Source organism: Balaenoptera ricei, chromosome 1 (assembly GCF_028023285.1).
Source record: "Balaenoptera ricei isolate mBalRic1 chromosome 1, mBalRic1.hap2, whole genome shotgun sequence".
NCBI classification, from domain to species: Eukaryota; Metazoa; Chordata; class Mammalia; order Artiodactyla; family Balaenopteridae; genus Balaenoptera; species Balaenoptera ricei.
Window position 1 is genome coordinate 114,769,834 of NC_082639.1, and position 23,073 is coordinate 114,792,906.

Consider the following 23,073-nt stretch of genomic DNA (forward strand, 5'->3'; position numbering starts at 1 on the left):
AGCCCTGAGAGCCACAGAATTCCATTAAACAGTTTATAGCTTTTCTCTTTTAGTCTATTTGCAAAAGCTATTTGGTGGCTCACCTGGTGGCAGGTGGTGTATTGAGGGAGTGTCTTCGCCCTCCACATCCTCTACTACAATTTGGAAATGAGAGAAATAAGGGTAGATGATTTGGAGGGATTTTTTTTTTTTACTTTTGGAGATTAAATAAAACGCTATATATCTGGATCATGGGAGAGATATAGCAATTCCAGTTGAGATCAAGGCAAGTCTTAATCTCACATAGGCACGTGACCAAAGAAAGAATGTCAATCAGAAGGATGGTTAATAAGAAATGGGGCATAACGAGAGATGAGTGACAGAGGCAAACGAAGTGCTCCATCAGGCTGGCAGGAGAATCCCATGCCCTGGGCAGGTAAGTCCTACCATGGAGATGGAGAGCTCAGATGAGAAGGCCACTGGGATCCATGCCGGCAGCATCTGCTTACCTGGCCTGACTCAGGGCTCCCCATGTAGTCCAGTGGTAACTCGGCTTCCAATGTGGCCTATCTTTGGGAAGAGGATGCCCTGGTCAGGCTAACAGGGATATCTAGCCCAGTTAGCAAGTATACTTCTCACTGTAAATGAATAAATATGCATTCTGGTTTTGTTTACCAGTGTCTTTTAACATTTATTATCAAGATTTTGCATCCCCAAGGCAAAAGGGCAATGGATGAAATGGAAATTCTGGGCTTTGGCTAAGAATCTACATGTCAGACTCTGAACACATGGTGAACACATCAAAGTACAGTTGACCCTTGAACCAGATGAGTTTGAACTGCGCAGGTCCACATATATGCTGATTTTCTTCAATAAACGTGTACAACAGTACTGCATGATCCATGGATGCTTGAACCCGTGGATGTGGTACTATGAATACAGGGGGCTGATTGTAAAGTTTTATGTGAATTTTTGACTGCTCAGGGGGTGGGAGCCCCCTACGTTGTTCAAGAGTCAACTGTAATGCCAAACTGTAGGGCTTTGTCATTCACTCATTCCTTCACTCAACCAACATTTACTGACCTACATACTAGCACACACTGAGAAACATCTTGGAAGACAAACTCACAGCCTTTCTTTGCCATGTACATTCCCATTTGAATTTTATGGAGAGTTCATGTAGGCCCAAGGTTTCAGTTCTAAAGCCTGATCATGAATCAGAATCACCTATTGAGTTTTTAAAAAATATAGATGGTGCCCAGTTTCAGGATAGAGTCCAAGTATCTGTTCCTGAAAGCTCTCCAGTTGATCTAATGAACAGCCCAGATTGTACGCAATTCACGGGGAGCGTCCATTTGGATCAATCAGACCACTTTGCCTGTACTATAAAGACAGATCTAGACATATTTGGGGTTATTTCAATAAAGATCCTGAAGGCATCAATCAATACAAAAGAAAGTAAAAATAAGCATAAGTACGTTAACTGGTTTAGATGATAAACTTCCTGTTGGTGTATATATGGCTTTATCTATCTGAAGCACAGCTCTGATCATGTCACTGTCCTGCTAAAAATTTTTAATAGGTAATTTGTTTGATTAGTGTTATAAAGAAACTGATGATACAGAAAAAGAGACAGACCGCAGAAGATAACCACTGTTAACTTCTTAACCTACTAGCTTTTAGACTATTTTATGCCTACATAAACATATTTATATATATTTACAATATAGGATAACACTATGCATGTTCCATAACTCATTTAATATTTCATGGGCAACTTTACGTTCAAATATATAAAGATGTAATTTGTAACTTATTCTCCTTATTACATAAATAGTATTCCCTCATGTGGAGAGAGTATACTTTATTTAACTAGTATACAGTGGTTAAGAGCTTTAGAATCCAACTCCAAGATTTCAATTCCAGCTCTGCCACCTATTAGTTATGTGACATTGAGTAAGTTCATTAATTTATCAGTGTTGCAGTTTCCTGGGAATAATAATGGTATTTGCGTAATAGGACTGCAGTTTATACTTTGAGGCCTCAATACCCACCTGTCTTTAAACTACAGCCCAGAATAAATGTACCCTGTCACACAGCCTTGTGAAAGTACTATGGAGAAAAATAGACCATGGAGGAGGGAGGAAGGCATCAGGAAGAGTTTGCAGTTTTACATAGGGAGGTCAGGGTAGGTCTTACTGAAGAGTTAACATCTGTACAGAGACCTGAAGGAGGTGAGGAGATGAGACATGTGGATACCTAGAGGGAGAGAATTCTAGAGAGCAAAGGCCTTGTGGAAGGAGCATGCATGTAGTATTGAAGGAATGGCAAGGAGCCCAGTGTCCTAGAGTGGATTAGGAAGGAGGGGAGCATGGGAGATGAGGTCAGCTGATACAGGGCCTTCCAGATAAAGTGGGCCCATGGGGTAGTTCTGAGCTAACGAGTAATGTGACATAACTTAGGTTCTGAAAAGATAAATCTGGGTGATATTATGAAAATAGACATTAAAGGATTAAAGACAAAAGTAAGAGACTCAGAGGCTACTTCAGTAATCCAGGTGAGAAATGATGACCCTATTGGACTAGGGAGGTGGTGAGAGGTATTTTATTATAAATGTAATTTTTTCATATAGGTATATGAAATTAAATATTTGAATATATATAGAATGAAAAGATATCAGTATTTTCTAATAGAGATAGAGGGTGGGGTGTGAGAAAAAGAATGAAGTCAAGGATGACACCAAGGTTTTGTGGCCAGAAAAAATGGAAGGATTGAGGTGACGTTTGGAGGGATCAGAAATTGTATAGGAAGCATGTTTGGGGAGTTTGAATTTAGACATGTCAAGATGGGGATGCTTGTTATACGCGCAAGTGGAGATGTCAAGTAAACCGTTGGATATTTACAATGTGGAGTCCAGGGGAGGGATCATATCTTTAAGTCCCTTTTGCCACATAAGGTCATGTAGTCATGGGATTACTGCATGGCCGTAACGTCAAAAAGAAATGAGTGTAGACAGTGAAGAGACGTGGTCTGGGTGGTCTGGGTATGAACCCTGGGTTATTCCAAAATTTAGAAGTTGGAGATAACGGAAAGATACTGATAAAGGAAACTAAGGAGCAACCACCCAGTAGGAGGAAAATAATGTGAATAGTGAATGCAAAGTGAAAACAGTGTTTCTAGAAAATATAGGTCCACTGCGGCTGAGACGTTATGGGAAATGAGGATTGAGAATTGACCACTGGATTTAACAACATGATGTTCCCTGGTGACTGGACAAAAGCAGACTCAATGGAGAGGTAGGGGCAATGGATGACAAGAGACAGTTCGAGAGAGAAAGAAATTTCTTCAAATAAAGTATACAAATGGTCAATATGCTCATGAAAACATGTTCAACATGAATCATTTGAGAAATGCAATTCATAACCACAATGAGATACCACTTCACCAGCACTAGGTTGGCTACAATCAAAAAATAACAAGAGTTGGAGATGATGTGGAGAAATTCTCATACATTGCTGGTGGAAATGTAAAAATGGTGCAGCTGCAGGTATAAGATGGGAATGAAAGAATAAGAGGAGAACGGAGTACAAGAAGCTTTATGAAGAATAACCCAATGGAAGACGGTAACTGGTTGGATGTCTGGGATGACAGAGAGAAAGGAATCACAATGTGTGAAATTATTACCCCCTGATATGCCTACATCACTTACACTTGGGAGAACTTCCGTAGGGTACTTAACATCTCTGGATTTTAATTTTCCATTTGTACACTGAGGATTTCTGCCTCACATAATTGTTGAATGAAGTTATGAATAATAATGGATAAGGAAGTTGGCTTGAGAATAGGGATGCTGAAAGCCACAACACACATTGAATGAGAGGAAGTAACTCCCACAAGACCCAAGAGGAAGAAGCATCTCTGCTTTGAATGTCTCATCTGAGCCAGAGGGCAGGGTCTCTCATTCCATGTCTCCCACCCACATCTCCTACTCCACTGTCCACTGAAGGGACAATTCCTCTTTCAACCACCAACTGCTCCATCCATCATCAGGATGAACTCATTCCAAGTTGGGGCACCTGAGTCAGAAGACCAGGATCCTTGGAAGAGGAACAAATGGAGGATATTCTCCTCTGAATACTCCAGGATTACAAGGTCTTCAGTGACCATGTGGCAAAGGATAAGATATGAATGCTGGAATTGTCCAGTGTTGGATTTAAGGCTTTGCTCTGCCACCAACTATTTTGGGACATTGGTTACTTGTCCTGCAAAATGGGGATAGTAATACCTACCCTAGAGTGTTCTTGTAAGAATAAGAAGAAATGATATTTATAAAATGCCTGGGACAAAACCTGGTTCATGATAGGCTTGGAAAGTCAAGTTCCCGTCCTCTTTCATTTTTTTTTCTCTTCTGCTTTAGGTGGGGGGTGGGAGGGGTCAATGAGTGGTCACATCTTACACTGCTTCTGGACTGATGGGCACTGATACCCAGCCATGATCGGTCACCTGGGATGCCAGTGAGAGATGTCATCTTTTTCCTTCTCAGCCTTCTGTTCAGCCTGAGCAGAAAGAGGTTAGAAAGAGCCTTATTATGGAAACTCTGCTCCTCTCTTATTCATGCACCATCTAGCAGGATCCTAGCATAACACTCAAGCCTTTAGCTCAGAGCTTGGCTTTCTGAGGTCAGAAGTGAAGCAGCTGAGCTTGCTGAGCTGGGAGGGGAACCAAGAGACCTAGGAATCTAGGCCAGCAGACAAAGGATCACAGATCATAGTATCAGAGTGAATCCATCTCCGATTCAAGAGCTGGGACTCAAGGCGGAAGGTACAGGCTTCGAGGAGGTGAGGACCGCCAGGGAGAGGAGAAGCTTCCACACAATACAGTGCCGGCTACATTAGGTCCTCAGGCAACGTGAAGCTGGATGTGGGTTGGGGAAACCAGGCGGTGTCATTGGAGTTCATCATGTCCTCTTTGCTTCCTTGTGGAGTCACTACCAGAAAGACCTTCAGCAGCATCTGTGCTCTGGGTCTTGTCTGCTGAGTCTCTGTGGGAGTTGGGAGTAAGAGTAGCTCAGACCCTTCACAGACAGAGGTGCTTGTCTCCTTGGCACTGGCCTCCTAAAGCCCCAGCACCCTCCTGAGGGAGCCCCAGGTGAGGTTAGCAGGGAAGACTCATGACCAATCCAAAGCAAACCTATGGCAGGGGCCTTGATTATGTCCAAGTTGTCTGAAAAGGACAGATGTGGGAGAGGCTATTTTCAAACCTATGCGAACATGTAGACCATGTGACTTGGAAGGGGGTTTTGGGTTGGAATGGTAGGATTCCAACAGGCAGGGATGGGAGGAAGGGATAGGGAAAGGGAGCCATCATTTCAGGCAGAGGGACGTGAGTGAGCAAAGAGGAGGCTGACCTAGGATCTGAGGCCAGCAGGGCTGTGGGGCGCTGAGGGTCAGTAGAAGAGGCAGGAGAGGGTTGGCTCAGACCCTCCTACAAGCCTCACCCCTCACCCCTCCCAGCAGCCTCATCAAGGGGAGGCGGGAGCTGCATGCTTCATTTCCATTCTAATAACCAAGTACCCCGACCCCAGACAAGGAAAGGCTGAAGCTGCTTTCCTAAGAACACAGGTCCCGACTTGGGTCCCTCTCTGAGAAACAGAAGTCTTGGAAGGTCCAGAAACAGTACACATTCCTTTTCCCACTCCACAAGAGGTGGATTTGAAGTCTACGAGCTGAAGCTGAGGTTAGTACTAGTGGTCAGGGAAAAGGGCTGTGGCCCGATGTATAATATACACTGGATGCTCCCCCAACAGACACACAGACACACACACACGCACACACAAACACACCGCTTGACACAAACCTTTTGCCCTATACAGGGTGCAAAGGAAGCCTCAGGCCAGCCCTTTGTGGGATCCCACCTACCCATGCTGCATCCACGGACCCCCAACTCAGCTTCCAGCACCAAGGTCCTAACCCCCTCCTCTGCGGCGTGGTCAATATCTTCTACACGGTCCCCATGCCTGGGCTGTGTTCTCAGAAAGACACACGGCAGCCACTCAGCAGAGGCTGTGGGGATTATCATGTGCAGGAAGGTTCTCTTTGGGAAGCCTCAGGAGGAGAGTTATCAGGAGCTGAGTCAGTGATGGAAAAAGAGCACGCATCCTGCAGGGTGAGGATCCTGAGTGGGAAGGCAGCTTGGAGAGGTGACAGAGGCTGTGACAAGGCCATGTGTGCCCAGGGAGTCGAGGGCAGGAGGGTCAGAGTAATGCAGACCACGGCGGCTGGAGCTGGACCAGAGCTGAGAGAGGCAGGTGTCTGCAGGGATCAAGCTCGGAGTGGAGGTGTCCTAGGAGTTCCAGTTCTCCTACCTCCTCCAATTAAATTATCTTCATGGCTTCTCTTTCTGGCTTATGGACCTCACTGTAGACAGTATTAACAGGCTCCTTTTCTTCTAAATGTTGTTCACCAATACCCTAGGAATGCAAGACAGAGTTCCTAGAACAGCTGAGAGAGGCCCCAGAGGGACCCAAATGGAACCAATGCTGCTGACATGAGCTGCATGTGAATTCCCCCAAAGCGCCCAGCACTGCACTGGCCCCAGGTATAAATTTTCTCAGTAAATACCACTGACCACCTGGAAAGAGTTTTAACTTGGGGCCGGGAAAGGCAGATGACTGGGTTGACAGGCCCAGACCCAGGTAAGGATGGACCCAGGAGAGCCCAGGCTGGGCACAGCTCCCAGCTCTCACCTTGTGCATGTCCTTTCGAGACTCCTGCTGGCTCAGCTCCGCATACTGGATGCCACTATCATTGTCCCTGTGGTCCTCCTGCAGTTCTGTACCTGAGTCATACACAGAGTGGAGCTTGAACCTGGGCCTTGAAAACCTGTACGCTCCCCCACTGTTCTGAACCCCAAGGCCAAGGCCACACCCACCATTCCCTCTGCAGAGAGATTCCTTGAGCAGCAAAATGCAGAAGGAAAGGAACCAAGGGTCCAGTGGGGGAGGGGAGGTATCAGGGCAGGAGGGAGAAATGCAACCTGCCTCTTCCAGTCTGCATCTTCTTCTTCTTCTCACATGTCTTCCAAAGGTACAGTCCTCCTCCAAGGATCAACAGCACAACCACGACAGCCCCTAGGATGCCTGGCAGGGGGTCAGCACTGACCTGTCCTTGTGAATCTGTTCCCCTCACACAGAGAGAATGAAGAAAGTTAAGGAAAGACAGAACCTAAGATACCCATTGCCAAGGGGAGATAGAGAGAGAGCAGGTGGAGAGCTCTGAAGGGTCCAGGTTCAGAAGCTGAAGAGGGAGGACCATGTCAGTTTCATCCATTCAACCAGGTCCTGAGCTCCTGCTTGGTGCCAGGGGTACCGAGATGAACAAGATGGGGTCACCCAGTGGGGGAAGACTGAGAAAATACCAAAGTCTGCCAGCCAGAGAGACTGCAGTGCAACAGAGGTTTACACCTTGTACACATGTCTTCAGGGAGGGCCTCCCAGAGGAGGTGATGCGTAAACTGAGTCTTGAGGGAGGAATAGGAGTTAACTAGATATTCAACGTGGGCACAGAATTCCAGGAAGGAGGGGCACCACATTTGAGAAATGTCTGTGTCAAATCGCCAGCCCAGGGAGCTGCCATCATCCCACTGCAGCAGGCAGGAGAGGGACAGGGCAGGGAGGGGCCGGGTGAGGAGGGTCAGAGGGAGGAAGAGTCTCTTTCCAGAGGGTTTTGTGGGTCATGCTGAGCATTGAACTTTATCTGAGACTCCAGGATGGGGCTGAGGGGAGGGTAACGCGGGATTTTAAGTGATGCTGACACATCAGTTCCTCCCAGCAGCTTATGGGGGGATGGGTTAGAGGGACAAGGCTACAATCAGGACACCAGGTCATTCATTCATTCAATGAAATCCTGACTGTGAGCAAACAGTGCCAGGAGCTTTGCTTGGTACATGAATTCAAAGGAGAACAAGACATGGCCTCTGCCCTCAAGGTGTTCCAGGCTACGGAGGAGACAAACCCATAAACAGCATTGCTATTTCGTGTGGGGTGGCTACGGACTGCTCCTTAAAGGGGATGATGCTTGAGGGCAGGACAGTTATAGCACCTGCAGGGCCCTGTGCCACATGAGATTGACACACCCTTGTTCAAACTTTATTAATAACAGAATTATAACCAAGCGCAGGGTCCTGCGTTACTGAGCTGGTCACGTGCCCATGACCTGAGGGAAATCCTTGAACAGGAATAAGCAAGGAAGTGAAGGACTCTTGACTTGGGATGGCTGATGGTAGAGGAAACAGCATTTCCAGAGGCTCAGAAGCTTATAATAGCAGAACACATTCAGGAGCTCCAAGCAAACAATCCCGTGTGAAGTGTATGAGGTAAGAAACATGGGCAGAGGAGCATCTGAGCCCTGAATCCTACAGGGAGCCAGCGGGTCATATGCCTCCAGATGACACAGACCAATTTCAAGATCCAATTTCTTTTCAAAGGATTCCAGTGGATGCACTATGGATAATGGATGAGGTGGGAGAAGTACTGGAAAGCTATTGCCCTGGACCAGCTCTGACACTGCACCACAGCAGCTGGGAAGGAGGGAGATGCCCAGCAAGCAGCAAGTAGGCGGGCAGGCAGGCGCAGGCAGCAGGGAGCATGGGTCAGGGGAGGTGTGGGCCCTCAGGGGAATACATCTCTAGGGAACACCTCTGCGGGCTGCAGCCCTAGTTCCCCTCACCTCCCCCACCCCACCCCTGCTTTCCCTCCAGGCCCAGCTGGGACTGGGAGCTGCTCATCTGGAGCTGGGTGGACAAGATTTGCATCAAAAACAAAACACTTGTATCTTAGGGGAAAAAAGGGGGGGTGTGGAGAGGCGGGCATGGATGTGACAATGAAAAGCAGAGATGAGTTTGCTGTACCTCCCAGACTCCTGTATGCGGTGACCCGATGGAAGGTGGTGCTCATGACATAGTGGGGAGAAAAGCCCAGAACCCTCACCCCAGTGCACCTGAGCTCCGAGAATGCCCCTCCCCTCTGGCAGGTACACTCACCATGGACACAGACTTCCCCAAGGTCTAAGGTGGCAGTTTTCTGGTCCACCTGGTTGCTGACCACACAGGTGAGACTGGCATTGGGCTGGCTCAGGGGCAGGTTCACAGGCAAGGTCCAGGAGTTGGAGGCTGGTCCCGGTGTCACTCTCTGCTCCAGCTCCCTGGGGAGGCCCTTGTTCTGCCAGGTCACGTTCAGGTCCTCTGTGGCCCCTGAGGCTCTGCACTCCAGGGTGACATTGCACCAGCTTGGTGTGATGGATGGTAACTTGAACAGGATCTGGGGAAGGGGCACCGGCTCTAGGGTAAGAGGGACAAAAGAATGGAGCCTTACATGAGTGGAGAATAATACAGTCTGCACATTCTCATCCAGTATCTCATTGAAATCCTGGCATCCTCCCTTTAATGATGGTGAATGCATTTTACAAGTAAAACACAATTTGCCCAATATTTAATACATAGTAAGTGACAATAAAGAAGGGAGCCACTGAGTTAAGTCCTATGTTATTTCACTAGATTGAGCAAGCCTTAAAAATCTCCAACAAGAAAATAAAACCTGGATCCCACCTACCCAAGGCCCGTTATTTCTAAGAAAATGGGGTTTCCTCTGGAAGGGGAAGAAGTCTGGGACAGAAAGGCTAGTCCCAGATCAGGACTTGCTCTCTCCTGCTCAGATAATGCCTGGGTTTGCATAGCCCGTAGAGAAGGAGGACATCTGGCCAGCACTGGGAGCCCAGAGAAAGGCCCTGTGCTCGCAATAGTGGAGACATTTGCGGGAGATGCGGTGGTAGCAACTGGGAATGATGAGTCTGAGTCTGGTTAGAATATGCCGCTGAACTTGAGAAGTGACATATTGATAAGTTGGTCTTAGAAATCACATGGGGACCTAAAGCTGTAACAGCCTTTATGCAGACAGGGACTTTAGGGAAAGAAAGTGTTGACTAAGTGAGGTTCTTTGGAAGTGTTGCAGTATAACCTTCCTCCTACATCTGTTGAGGCTTCTAGAGCTGGATTTGTGGAGTCTGTGAGTGAGGCTGGCCTTGGGTGGTGCTGAGTAAAAGGAGAGGAGGCATTAACTACGTGGGCTTATGAATTATGGTAGGTGAATAATGGACCCCAGATACGTCCATGTCGATCCTCAGAACTTGTGAATATGTTAGGTTACATGGCAAAGTGGAATTAAGGTAACAGGTAGAATTAAGGTTGCTAATCAGCTGACTTTAAAATAAGGAGATTGTTCTGACTACCTGGATGGGACCAATGTAATCACAAGGGTCCTTGAACGTGGAAGAAGGAAGAAGAGGAGGAGGTCAGAGGGATAAGAATGTGAGAAGAATTGGTCTCACTATTACCTGCTTTGAAGGTGGAGGAAGGTGGTCATGAGCCAAGTAATGTAAGCAACCACTAGAAGGTGGAAAAGACAAATAAATGAATCTCCTTCTGGAAACTCTAGAAAGGAACACAGCCCTGCCAGCACCTCGACATGGGCCCAGTGAGACCCGTATCTGACTTCTGACCTACAGCACAGTGAGATCATAAATTTGTGTTTTATTAAGCATCTAAATTATAACAATTTGTTCTAGCAGCAGTAGACAACTAATACACAAATTAAGTAAATCTAGACCTATAAAGTACAATAATTGTTTTGGCAATATCATTTCCCCAAATTTCCATTCTCCTCTCCCAAAATACTAAAGTGGTTTATCCCTGCTGTGAATCTCAGCTCTGCTCACCATTTGCAGTAAACCCACTTACCCTAATTTCAGAGGAGAAAATAGAGTCTGAAGGCTGGTGTCTGGAAGGAATCTTGAAAAATGGGACCTATGTGAAACTCGTAGCATAAAAGAAGGAGGTAAGCCATGGGATGGGGTCAGGTGCTGTCACTTACCATAGACAGTGAGGGGGAAAACTTGGTTAAGTTCTATTCCTCCAGTGAAGCTGGCTCGAGCCCGGTACAGTCCACTGTCCTCAGGGGTCAGGTTCTCAATCTTCAGGGACAAGATGCCGGGCACATGGACCCTCTGCTGGTACTTGTCCTGGAGGCTGACCCAAGTGGGAGCGTCTGCCCCAGCATAGACTCGCAGCAGGACTCTGTAATTTGAGTCAGGGCCAAAGCCCCATGTGACCTCCTCCAGGTTAGCTTCTTGCTTCCTGATCACATGAAACAACACAGAACCTCCTCGAACCCTGTGCAGATGAACATGGGCTCCAGAATCCTGAACTCCAGAACCATGTGTCCCAGAACTCTTGACCCCAGTGCAGCAGATGCCTAGGGCATTGGAAACAGGACATGTATTTTTTTTTTTCAGTAACAATAAAGGAGAAAACCACAAAACCCATCTTTTAAATGAAATTCATCCAATATAGTCCCTTGATTCTTAGGAGGAAGCCTAGTAAAATGAATCTGAAGCAATTCTAGAATTAAGTCCTGGCTCTAGTGAATTGTAACCTTGAACAGGTTACTTAAACTTGCTAACCTGCAGTTTCCTCACCTGCTTCATAATGACAGTATAAACTGAATGAGATCATGGATCAAAAGCACCTGGCAGGGGCTTCCCTGGTGGCGCAGTTGTTAAGAATCTGCCTGCCAATGCAGGTGACATGGTTTCGAGCCCTGGTCCGGGAAGATCCCACATGCCGCGGAGCAACTAAGCCCTTGCGCTGCAACTACTGAGCCTGCAAGCCACAACTACTGAGTCTGTGTGCCACAACTACTGAAGCCCGTGCACCTAGAGCCTGTGCTCTGCAACTAGAGAAGCCACTGCAATGAGAAGCCTACGCACTGCAACGAAGAGTAGCCCTGGCTCGCCGCAACTAGGGAAAGCCCATGCACAGCAATGAAGACCCAACACAGCCAAAAATAAAATAAATAAATTTATTAAAAAAAAAAAAAAGCACCTAGCAGAGTTTCTGTCAATACCAAATGCATAACTGTAGGAGGAATTTCTTAAGTGTCTCCTCATGTTCACATCGTTGTGTAATGCCCTCCCCTAGAGGGTGGGCTGCACCTAGTGACTGGCTTCTAAGGAATGGACCACAGCAGACTTGATGAATGTCACTCAGTGATACTAGGTTATAGGAGACTGTGACTTCCCTCTTGCTCTCTCTCTCTCCTTCACTCTCTCTCTTGCTCACTCTGAGAAACCCAGCTGCCATGTTGTCAGCTGTCCTAAGGAGAGGCCCACGTGACAAGGAACCGAGGGAGCCTCTGGCCAACATCCAGCGAGGAAGAGGGACCCTCAGTCCAGCAGACACAGGAACTGCCTCCCATCAGCAATCACATGAGTAGGCTTGGAAGCAGATCCTGCCCAGCTGACCCTGAGCTGCTGCAGCCCCAGCCAAGACCTTGATTTCAGGCTGGGAGACCCTGAGCCAGAGGACCCAGCTGATTCACCCCTGGGTCCTGACCCACAGAAACTGTGAGAGTATGCCTGGTGGTGCTTAAGGCACTAAGTTTTGGGGTGACAGGTTACACAGCAGTAGATATCTAATACAGATATGAAGGCTGCTCTCTTTCCTGCTCCTTCTAGACAGTGTAGCTGGCAGGACAGGCTAGGCTGTGCTGCATAACAAACAGTTACAATACCTCAGGGTCTTAGAACAAGGGGAGTTTATATCCCCCACCACAGGTTCCATGAGACAGTGAGGAGGGGTCCTGTCACACAGGGCGGAGGTTCTACCTCCTTGTAGCTGCACCCATGGAACTCACAGCACCCTCACAGGCTCCCAGCCCCGCAGCAGGGAGGGGAGACAGGAGAATCACACAGGGGGTTTCACTGCATCTGTCCAGAATTAGCGTGATCCCTGCTCTTGCTTTGTGGCCAGCACTTGTCACAAGGCTCTGGCTAACTGCCAGGGACTAGAATATGAGGGGAAGCGTGATCATTTAGTGAGCTCTGCTGTCCCTGCCACCAAGACAGCACTTCCCTAACCAGGCCCCACGAGGCCGCATTAGGCCTTTCTTGGTCATTTTCCTGCAGAGCTGTGACCAGTGGGCACATTCGCCTCAGTGGCACCTCCTCCTGAGCCCACCCTCCCGCTTCAGACACAGACCGCAGGGACCCAATACCCTCTTTCCATCCTGGGGACCAAGGTAGGACAGAACAGGACCAGGGAAAGTGTCTTATCCTGAAGAGATGATCAATCTGCTTCTTCCACCAGGTCAGGATCCATCTGCCTCGCTTGGCCTCTGGCTTCCAAGGTCCCAATCCTCTCTCCAATTCAATAAATTCTCATTATCTCAGGCCTGCCTCCCTCCTGCGGTACTTATTCCCATTCCTGGCTCTCGCTGGAAGCAGAGAACAGCTCGCGCCAGCTTTCATATGCACAAGCATTTCAGATATTTCTTTGTTTTTATTTAATCACTAACTCACTTAACCAGGCATCTCCTCCAGATCAGGTCTTAGGGGGGATCTGCCCAGGCCCCTCCTGTCACAGAGAAGGAGGAGCCCCAGGGGGTGAACTTGTCCTGGGTCACATAGGGCAGAGCCACGCCTGGAGCCAGGGCTCCTGTCTCCCAGCCCAGTGCTTCTCCCCTGCAGGAGCCGCCCATCACCTCCCCCACCCTGTCTGTCCCTGTCCTCCGCAGGAGCTCCCCTCCCAGCACTGCTCTCTCATCACCAGGATCAGAGCAGTTCCTGGAGGCTCATTCTCCAGCTTTCCTCTCCTGGGAAAGGGGAAGCAAGTACTTAGAGGGGTTTAGCAGGGCAGGGACTTCCGGCTGGCTGAGGGTTAGACAGCAGCCTAACCAGACTCCCCATGTGCTGGAAAGGAGGGAACCAGGGAGAGAAGAGGCTCAGCCTTCAGGCTGCAGGAAGGACCCACCCAGAAGGGAATGGTGAGCCCAGCTGTGAGGAAGATGGAAGAAGACGTAGAAAGAGAAGGAAGGCAGCAAGAGCTGTGATCTACAAAAGATCTAATCCTGAAGAAGAAAATAAAGCCGGGGGGTGTGGTTACAAACAAGACAGAGTAAAAGTTTATGTAAATAATATAAAATTTAACACTTACAAATCAACTTAAAATTTTGTGCATTTCCCTCCTCTCTCTTTCTCTCTCTCTCTCTCTCTTATGTAATCTTCCAACCCCAGAGCCTACGGAGAAAACTCTAAATAACAGAACATATTTTCCAGTTATGTAAAATTGAAGAGAAGGCCTACATTTTACTGTAGACATAAATTTAACTTGTTAAAAAAGAGGTCATGTTTTACAAAGCTCATTCTTTTTTTTTTTTTTTTTTTAATTAATTTATTTTTGGCAGCATCGGGTCTTTGTTGCGGTGCGCGGGCTTCTCATTGCGGTGGCTTCTTATTGCGGAGCACGGGCTCTAGGCGCGCGGGCTTTAGAGCGCAGGCTCGTAGTTGTGGCTCACGGGCTTAGCTGCTCCGCGGAATGTAGGATCTTCCCAGACCAGAACTCGAACCTGTGTCCCCTGCATTGGCAGGCAGATTCTTAACCACTGTGCCACCAGGGAAGCCCACAAAGCTCATTCTTATTTCAAGACATCTGTTTATAAAAGGTCTCTAATTCATTAAATTTCATATAACTCCTGCAAGTTTATTTAGTGGCTGGGTTACTAAAACAAAAAATTAAAACAACAAAAGCTTTCCAACTTTCTCCAGAATTCATAATTCACTGGGTATTAGTATTTTCTCATTAGTTTTTATTTAATTTCCTTTGACATAATCATATACTCTCCCAGGAAGTCCTGTATGTGATTACGGTGTTGTCCAGTCTTCAGTTCATTTTCACTTAACTCCCTATTGTTTCTACTTCCATTTCTCTTCTCCCCAAGTTCACTCCCTTCTGAAGCCCACATTACCAGTCTACTCTGTTCCTTCTGTAGTTTCTCCATATTCTTTCTACATGTGGGTATACAGAAACCCTTAAGTTTTACAGGCTGCTGTTCCTTTTACCAAAGCAGAATTTCACTGTATTCAACATCTTACATCTTGCTCAAGAAACCCAGACTAGAGTTGCTTCCTCCCTGTCAGACACAGGGTTCTGGCTGCCACCCTCCCCCATAGGACAACTGCACAAGCTGCCAGGTGTTCCCCTCTGAGTCCAGACCAGGGGAGCTTCATTCCCCAGCCCTTCCACGCCAAGGAGCGGGTTTCTTTGTCTCCCTCCCTCTTCCCAGGCAGCTCGATGCTCTCCCAGTCTCTCTGTTATTGCACAGAAACAGCCTCGCCTCCCTGGAAATGTTTCCCTTAATGCAGCCAAGGCTGCCTGAGCACAGGGGTCCCACGCTCGCCACAACCAAAAGGCCATTTTGTTCTTCTGTTCACCCCAGGGCTCTAAACCAAATGCACTGTAGTTGCTAAATAATTACAGAGCTGTTTTGTCTTTTTGTTCACCAAAGACTTTAGACGTGGAAAGGGGACATTGCCTCCCTGCTCCCCCCAAAGGTCCTCCCTCCCAGGAGCCCGGGCCACTCACTGAGGAGTAGGCTGGTGAATCCCAGGAGCCGGGAGGCCCAGCAGAGATGGGGGTCTTCTGAGCAGGGCCCCATCACAGGCTGCCTGCCTGCCTGTGCAGCTGTGGAAGAAAGGTCTATAGGAGGAGGGGCAGGAGAGAAGGGAAGCGTCACTCAAAGGGACACTTAGGTTCTTCCCCACCCCTAGGGCGGGGCTAGCATGTTAGCTCTGGGTTGCCAGCCCACAAGCCTGTAGTAAGCCACTCAGATGTTTCCTATTACGATCCCCAGCACTTACAGTAGGACCTCAATAAACAATTGCAGAATAAATGTATAAACAACTTCGCTACTGGAGATACCCCATCCCTGTGGTCACACCAGCCTGTTGATCTCACACTCCCCACGCTGGCACTCTCTATAATTCCCTTGCCTGTTTCCCTGGGGTTAGGCTCAGCCCAGACAGCTTGCTCTTCAGTGTCAGCCTATGGTTGGGCACAGAAGTCATGCTATTTCAGCCAGGGTAGGCTGGGCCTCTGCTGCCTTGGGTTGCTGTCTCCTCTGTCTTTACGCTGTTTAATGAGTTTGGTTTTCCATAAACTTCAAATGTCAGTTGCCTAAGTAAGAAGCTATGAGCAAAAGAACAAAGCTCTTTGGGGGAAGTGTCAACTCCCCGTATCACAAATGCAAATATTGGCATTTATTGCTTGCACCCTTATGGCTTTCCAGCTGCCCCTAGTGTTACTTATTCTCCCTACATACACACAGGGCAAAGCCAGACCCCACGGTATCTGATAGGCTCTTGTCTGCATCACACCCACCATTTCCCTTTAAACCTCTGCCAGGCCTGCTCCTGCTATCACAGAGGGGCAGGGATAGATATCTACACACCCCTCCTGGCCACAGCCTCAGCTGCCTCAGACTCACTCCCACCCACTGAGGCTCAGGCTCTCGCCTCTTCTCACCAGACTGAATACCCCACAACATCGGAGAACTCTTGGGCCCACACCCTAGGGGAGCAGCACCATCTACCTAACTCCTGGGCAGTGCCTCCTTCTCATCCCCACTGAGACTTCCCCCTCAGCTGTCCCAAGGCTGAGGAGCCCCATGCATGACTGGCCCCATGACCATGCACTCAAGGTAGTCATGGCACTGTGTATTAAACCCATTTTACGGATGTGAAAACTGAGACCAAGCGAGGCAGTGTAATTGCAAAAGGTCATACAGTGAATCAGGCGTAGGGTCTGGACTCTCGACAACAAACTCTAGAAAAAAACCCCCAACATCACAGCCACTGTCCCATCCCACTGTGTGACCTCAAGCAAGTCACCCGAGTCCATTCTGTGCTCCTTAAATTGCTCTGCTGAATCCCAGACAAGTGAATATCCAACACTGGCTTATTCCCTCCAACCTCCTCTAGTAATGGGGAAATTACTGCAAAAGGTAATGAGACTGTGGTCAGAAACTTCTTGTCTGGGGTCAAAATCCAGGCAGCTCACCCACTGGTCCCTCTCAGAGTGATGGGGAGCAAGCTTCATATTTTCGCTCTTCCATGTCCTATAAGTCCTCTTGTGTTAGTCCTCTTGTGTTTGGGTCTGTAAACCATCTGCTCAGGATTTGGGGAGGGAGGAGGAGCCTAGAGAGAGGGAAACAGCAATGCAGCTACAGGCCAGGGACACCGGAAGAGAGCCAGACAATAAACATTCCATGCTGGCAGAACACCAGGGACTTTCTGGAAATTTCTTAAGTCAGCATCTCAGCCACCTTGTGCAGCTGGAAAGCTAAATCATCATCAACACCCCCAACCTGTCTACCTCTTTCAAATTCACAAAGCATTTTCGTCTATGAGAGACAGATAGATATTATTACAATTATCTTCCCATTTTACAGATGTAGAAACTGAGGATCCAAAGAGGTTAATTAATAAACCCAATATGTAGTAGAGCCTGGCCTGGGACCAGATCCCTGTCCTTTCATACCAATGGTCTTTCCAGATCCAAGTCCCTCTCGGTGCAGTGAATCTCCCACACAAGATGGTTTCAGACTTTGAGAAGCCACATGAAAGGGGGAGGCCAGGCCTGTCCCAGGGCAGCCTCTCTCCTCCCCAGCACCTTTCCAGGCAGGAAAACTAAGGCCTGTGGCTGCAACTCAGCAGCCTCTGAGATCAAGGTGGCCTTTGTCCAACCACAGCTCCTCCTCCTGCACTCAGTACATCACAAACAGTCTGTGCCTCCAGCCCAGCCAGACCTGCAAAGGCTGCTGGCCTGAGAAGCCTCAGCTGGTCTCCCAACAGGGCCCGGGGACCCTCACTGTCTGTGAGCTGCAGGCTGGTGGACCTGCCCTTCTTCCTGGGGCAGTGAACTATCCTCCTAGGGAGTCTCATGGTCCAGCTTTCACAGGGTCTTTTCATCTTAGTCTTAACATCCATCTCATCTGCCACACCAACGACATTACCTTTTAAACCTGGAGAAGCGCCCCCCCCCCCACCCCCACACCAGCGGAGAGACTGCTCTCACCCTGAGCTTGTCCCCAGCTCCTGGGAGGGCTCCTGTTTGCCCGTGACTCTCACCCCAGCCACATCTTTCGGCTTCTTTCTGCTGGGCTCCTTTTTCACTAGATTTCCCCAGCGATTCTTGGCTGGACTGGTTGCCAGCCTCTCTCTTCTGTCCAGCGGGGGAGGACAGACCACAACACACAGCACATCCTTCTACCCACCCCAGGCATTCAGACCACATTACTCTACCCCATAGGGAGCTGAGTAGGCTCTGCAGATCCCCACGCACAGTCCCTGACAAGGTGCCCACAGACATTTGAGACCCTCCCATTGGGAGCACAGAGGGGAGGGAGAGCCCCAGCAGGAACAGATAACTGGGAAAAACCTCCCCATTTTAGGGGTCACTCCCCATCCTTTATGGGCCTAAGAAAGAACCCCCATCAGCCTCCAGCCTGCACACCTGCTCCCACTCCCTGGAGTAAGACCCTTCCCTCTCGCCCCCTGTCAAATGTCCACCGATCATTCCAGATGCAGCTCAGATGGTCCCCTGGGAGCCTGCCCCATCTGCCCCAGATGACTTAGGTGCCCTCTGCACTGGGCTCCCACAGCACTTCAGCAAGTTGTTGGTCATTTGTGATGTGACAAGTTTACTGGCTCTTGTCCCCCTCTTCTGATGCAGGCCCCAGGCCCTGTGACCAGGGAGGCAAGGAGACCCCACTCTCAGGCTGGGGCAAGTTCAAGGTCGGCACCTGAGAGTGGGTGTCCTGTTGACTCACCCTGGTCCCAGCCCTCCTGTGAGGACATTGGGGTGTCACATATGCTCTTGAGCAAGACAGGCAGCTTTTAGCTAAGCTTCACATGGCACCCATGACTTGTTTCCACTCAGGAAATATTTACTGAGCACGCCAGTGCCTCGGCACAGCCAGGGTTCTCATTTCCTGTCCAGGTCACCATCTGCTGTGGTCTGAGCCCTGAGCTGGCTTCAGGGGCAGCGTGACCTCACCCAGCACCTCCCCTTCTGATAGACACTTGGCCCCCTAGGGCCCAAGGTGCCGTGTTCTGTGGGAAAACGAAGGTGAGCGCCTCCATGGCTATACCTTCCCAGACCTGTTTCAGGGGTGCTAATTCACCCCAAGAGCATCCACCCCTCAGAAGGACAGTCTCAAAGTCTGCAGTGTTATCCTCAGAAATTCAAGTCTGAAAACTAAATTCTACTACTGGCATATACCCTGAGAAGGCCATAATTCAAAAAGAGTCATGTACCGCAATGTTCATTGCAGCACTATTTACAATAGCCAGGACATGAAAGCAACCTAGGTGTTCATCGACAGATGAATGGATAAAGAAGATGTGGCACATACATACAATAGAATATTAGTCATAAAAAGAAACGAAATTAAGTTATTTGTAGTGAGGTGGATGGACCTAGAGTGTGTCATACAGAGTGAAGTAAGTCAGAAAGAGAAAAACAAATGCCATATGGTAACACATATATATGGAATCTAAAAAAAAAGGTTCTGATGAACCTAGGGGCAGGACAGGAATAAAGACGCAGATGTAGAGAACGGACCTGAAGACACAGGGAGGGGGAAGGGTAAGCTGGGACAAAGTGAGAGAGTAGCATTGACATATATACACTACTAAATGTAAAACAGATAGCTAGTGGGAAGCAGCTGCCTAGCACCAGGAGATCAGCTCGGTGCTTTGTGATCACCTAGAGGGGCGGGATAAGGAGGGTGGGAGGGAGATACGAGAGGGAGGGGATATGGGGATATATGTATACATATAGCTGATTCACTTTGTTATACAGCAGAAAAAAAAAAACTAACACAACATTGTAAAGCAATTATACTCCAATAAAGATGCTAAAAAAACCCCCCACATAGGTCAATGGAACAAAATAAAGAACACAGAAATAAACCAACACATATATGGTCAATTAATTTATGACAAAGGAGCCAGTGGGGAAAGAACAGTCTCTTCAATAAATGGTGTTGGGAAAACTGGATAACCACATGCAAAAGAATGAAAATGGCTGAGTAATATTCCATTGTATATATGTACCACGTCTTCTTTATCCATTCCTCTGTTGATGGACATGTAGGTTGCTTGCATGTCTTGGCTATTGTAAGCAGTGCTGCAGTGAACACTGGGGTGTTGCTTAGCCATTAAAAAGAATGAAATAGTGCCATTTGCAGCCACATGGATGGACCTAGAGATTGTCATACTGAGTGAAGTAAGTCAGATAGAGAAGGACAAATATCGTATGATATTGCTTATATGCAGACTCTAAAAATAAAATGATACAAATGAACTAAAATTTACAAAACAGAAACATATACACAGACTTACAGAACAAATTTATGATTACCGGGGGGAAGGGTTCAGGGGAGGGATAGTTAGGGACTATCATGTATACACTGCTATATTTGAAATGGATAACCAACAAGGACCTACTGTGTAGCACAGGGAACTCTGCTCAATATTATGTAACAACCTACATGGGAAAATAATTTGAAAAAGACTAGATACACGTATATGTATAACTGAACCACTTTGTTGTACTCATGAAACTAAAACAACACTGTTAATCAACTATACTCCAATATAAAATAAAAAGTTAAAAAAGAAAAAGAATGAAACTGGACCACTATCTTATACCATACACAAAAATTAACTCAAAATAGATTAAAGAATTGAATGTAAATTCTGAAACCATAAAACGCCTAGGTTTTGACAATGATTTTTTAAGCGTGACTCCAAAAGCAAAAGCAAGACATGCAAAAAGCAACAAGTGAGCCTACGTCAAACTAAAAAGCTTCTGTGCAGTAAAGGAAATCATCAACCAAAGGAAAAGGTAATTTACTGAATGAGAGAAAATATTTTCACATCTTATATCTGAAAAGGGATTAAGATCTAAACTATGTAAAGAACTCATACAACTCAACAGTAAAAGCACAAGCAATCCAATTTAAAAATGGGAAGAAGATCTGAATAGACATTTTCCCAAACATACAGATGGGCAACAAGTACATGAAACCGTGCTCAATATAACCAACCTCAGGGAAATACAAGTCAAAACCGCTACGAGATATCACCTCACATCTGTTAGAATGCCTATTATCAAAAAGACGAGAAATAACAAATGCTGACAAGGATGTGGAGAAAAACGGAACCCTTGTACATTGTTTTTGGGAAAGTAAATTGTTGCAGGCACTAGGGAGGTTCCTCAGAAATTAAAAATAGAACCACCATATGATTCACCAATTCCACTATGGGGTATTTATTTGAAGAGAATGAAAACACTAACTTGAAAAAATATACATGCACTCCCATGCTCATTTTAGCATTATTTACAGTAACCAAGAAATGGAAACAACCTAAAACCTAAGTGTCTATCAATGGATGAATGGATAAAGAAAATGTGATATATATACATACACAGTGGAATATTATTCAGCCATAAAAAGAACGAAATCTTGCCATTTGCTACAAAATGGATAGACTTTGAAGGCATCATGCTAAGTGAAGTAAGTCAGACAGAGAAATACCAGTACTGTATGATCTCACTTGTATGTGGAATCTTAAAAAAAAACAAACAAGCTCATAGATACAGAAGACAGGTTGGTGGTTGCCAAAGGTGGGTGAAATGGGGAAGGAGATCAAAAGATACAGACTTCCAGTTGTAAAATAAATAAGTTTTAACGATGTAATATACAGCATGGAGACTATAGTTAAAAATACTGTATTGCATATTTGAAAGATGCCGAGACTAGATCTAAAAGTTCTCACTACAAGAAAAAAAATTCTGTTAACTATATATGGTGACAGATATTAACTAGATTTATTGACTTAATCATCTTGCAATATATGCAAATATTGAATCATTATGTTATAAACTTGAAACTAATATAATGATGGATGTCAATTACACCTCAATAAAATTTTTTTACATTAAATGAAATCAAAAGTGAAAAAGGAACATCTAGTTTGCAGCAGCAGGAAGTCACAGGGGCAGGGCCTCTGGCGATCTGTCAGGGCCCCTCAGCCCAGGGAATCCTGAACAAGCCTCCACCTCTACCCTTGAAGCTCCTGTGAAGTCTTCTGCAGGGGTTTTCAGCATTGCTGAGACCACCTGGAGTAAGGAGAAGAGAGTCTGGGGTCAAAGTCCCCTATCTCCCAGAGGGCCTCTCCCCACTCCCCACTGTCCAGAGCTCCCAGCCTGTAAACTGGGGGGAGGGGTGGGAGGAAGGACTCCTGGTGGAGTCAGGCCCTAGAGGAACTCACTCTTCATCAGAGATCTAAGGATGCAAAAGAGACCAGAAAATGCCCCCGTCCCCCCATACGTGCCCATGCACACCCTCCACCAGAAGTCAGATTACCCAGCACCTAGGTCCGGGGGCAGATTCTTCTTGGAGAGGGGATGGGAAGGGGACCTAGGAAGGCCACTGCGGCCATGTGGGTTCCTGGCATCTGTGCACCTGCCTCAGGGTCACCTTCTGCCTCACAGACCCAGCCCCATGGATTTTCCCCCAGCTGCCTTTAGCACAGGCCAGTATTTGGGAAACAATTTTGAGAAAACAGCTCATGTCAGTTAGGGGAGCCAGGAAAGAGTCAGGAGACCCAAAGGAAGTTACTTATCTCCACATAGGTCTCCCTTGTTTTGCTTTCAACTTCCCCCAGGCTGAATACACCTGAGGACATGGAGTGGGTCCACCCCACAGGCTGGTTCCTGCCAGCTCTGACCATCTCTGCCCAGGAAGAGCCAAAGGGCATGAAACCCCTGCTGCCCAGTGTCCCACCCACTCACCTCCAGATCCAGTTGCTTTTTCTTTTTCTTTCATTTTGTGGAAGCTTTTTTTCAATTTTATGTTTTAAAACTTTTATTAATTTTTAATAGACATTTTCTAGAAGGGTTTTATATTTCCAGAAAAATAATGAAGATAATAAAGTTCTCATATCCCCTACACACCATTTCCCCTGTCATTAACATCTTACATTAGTATGGTAATCTGTTACAATCAAGGAACTGTTATTGGTAGGTCCACACATTATTCAGATATCCTTAGTATTTCTCTTATGCCCTTTTTGTGTTCTAGGATCCCATCCAGGACAGCACATTACGTTTAGTTGTCATGTCTCCTTCAACTCCCTT

At 47.1% G+C, this 23,073-nt stretch overlaps 1 protein-coding gene across 2 annotated transcripts; it reads right to left on the reverse strand.

Annotated features, from left to right (window-relative positions):
• Window positions 1-644: 644 nt before the first annotated feature.
• On the reverse strand, window positions 645-18,008 carry LOC132372160 (SLAM family member 5-like). Of its 2 annotated transcripts, none has more exons than XR_009505114.1 (9): window positions 17,941-18,006; window positions 16,924-17,060; window positions 15,451-15,564; window positions 10,904-11,284; window positions 9,019-9,315; window positions 7,019-7,153; window positions 6,725-6,816; window positions 5,898-6,448; window positions 645-4,535 (listed from the first exon to the last, which is right to left on the reverse strand). XR_009505114.1 is itself a non-coding variant. In XM_059934326.1 (9 exons), exons 3-8 carry the CDS (start codon window positions 15,521-15,523, stop codon window positions 6,353-6,355), a joined length of 1,074 nt encoding a protein of 357 aa, XP_059790309.1. In that variant the 5' UTR covers window positions 15,524-15,564; window positions 16,924-17,060; window positions 17,941-18,008; the 3' UTR covers window positions 645-4,535; window positions 6,344-6,352. The 2 variants fall into 2 exon arrangements, 1 of the variants encoding a protein (XP_059790309.1); XM_059934326.1 differs by having other exon boundaries at window positions 6,344-6,448; window positions 17,941-18,008.
• Window positions 18,009-23,073: the final 5,065 nt, after the last annotated feature.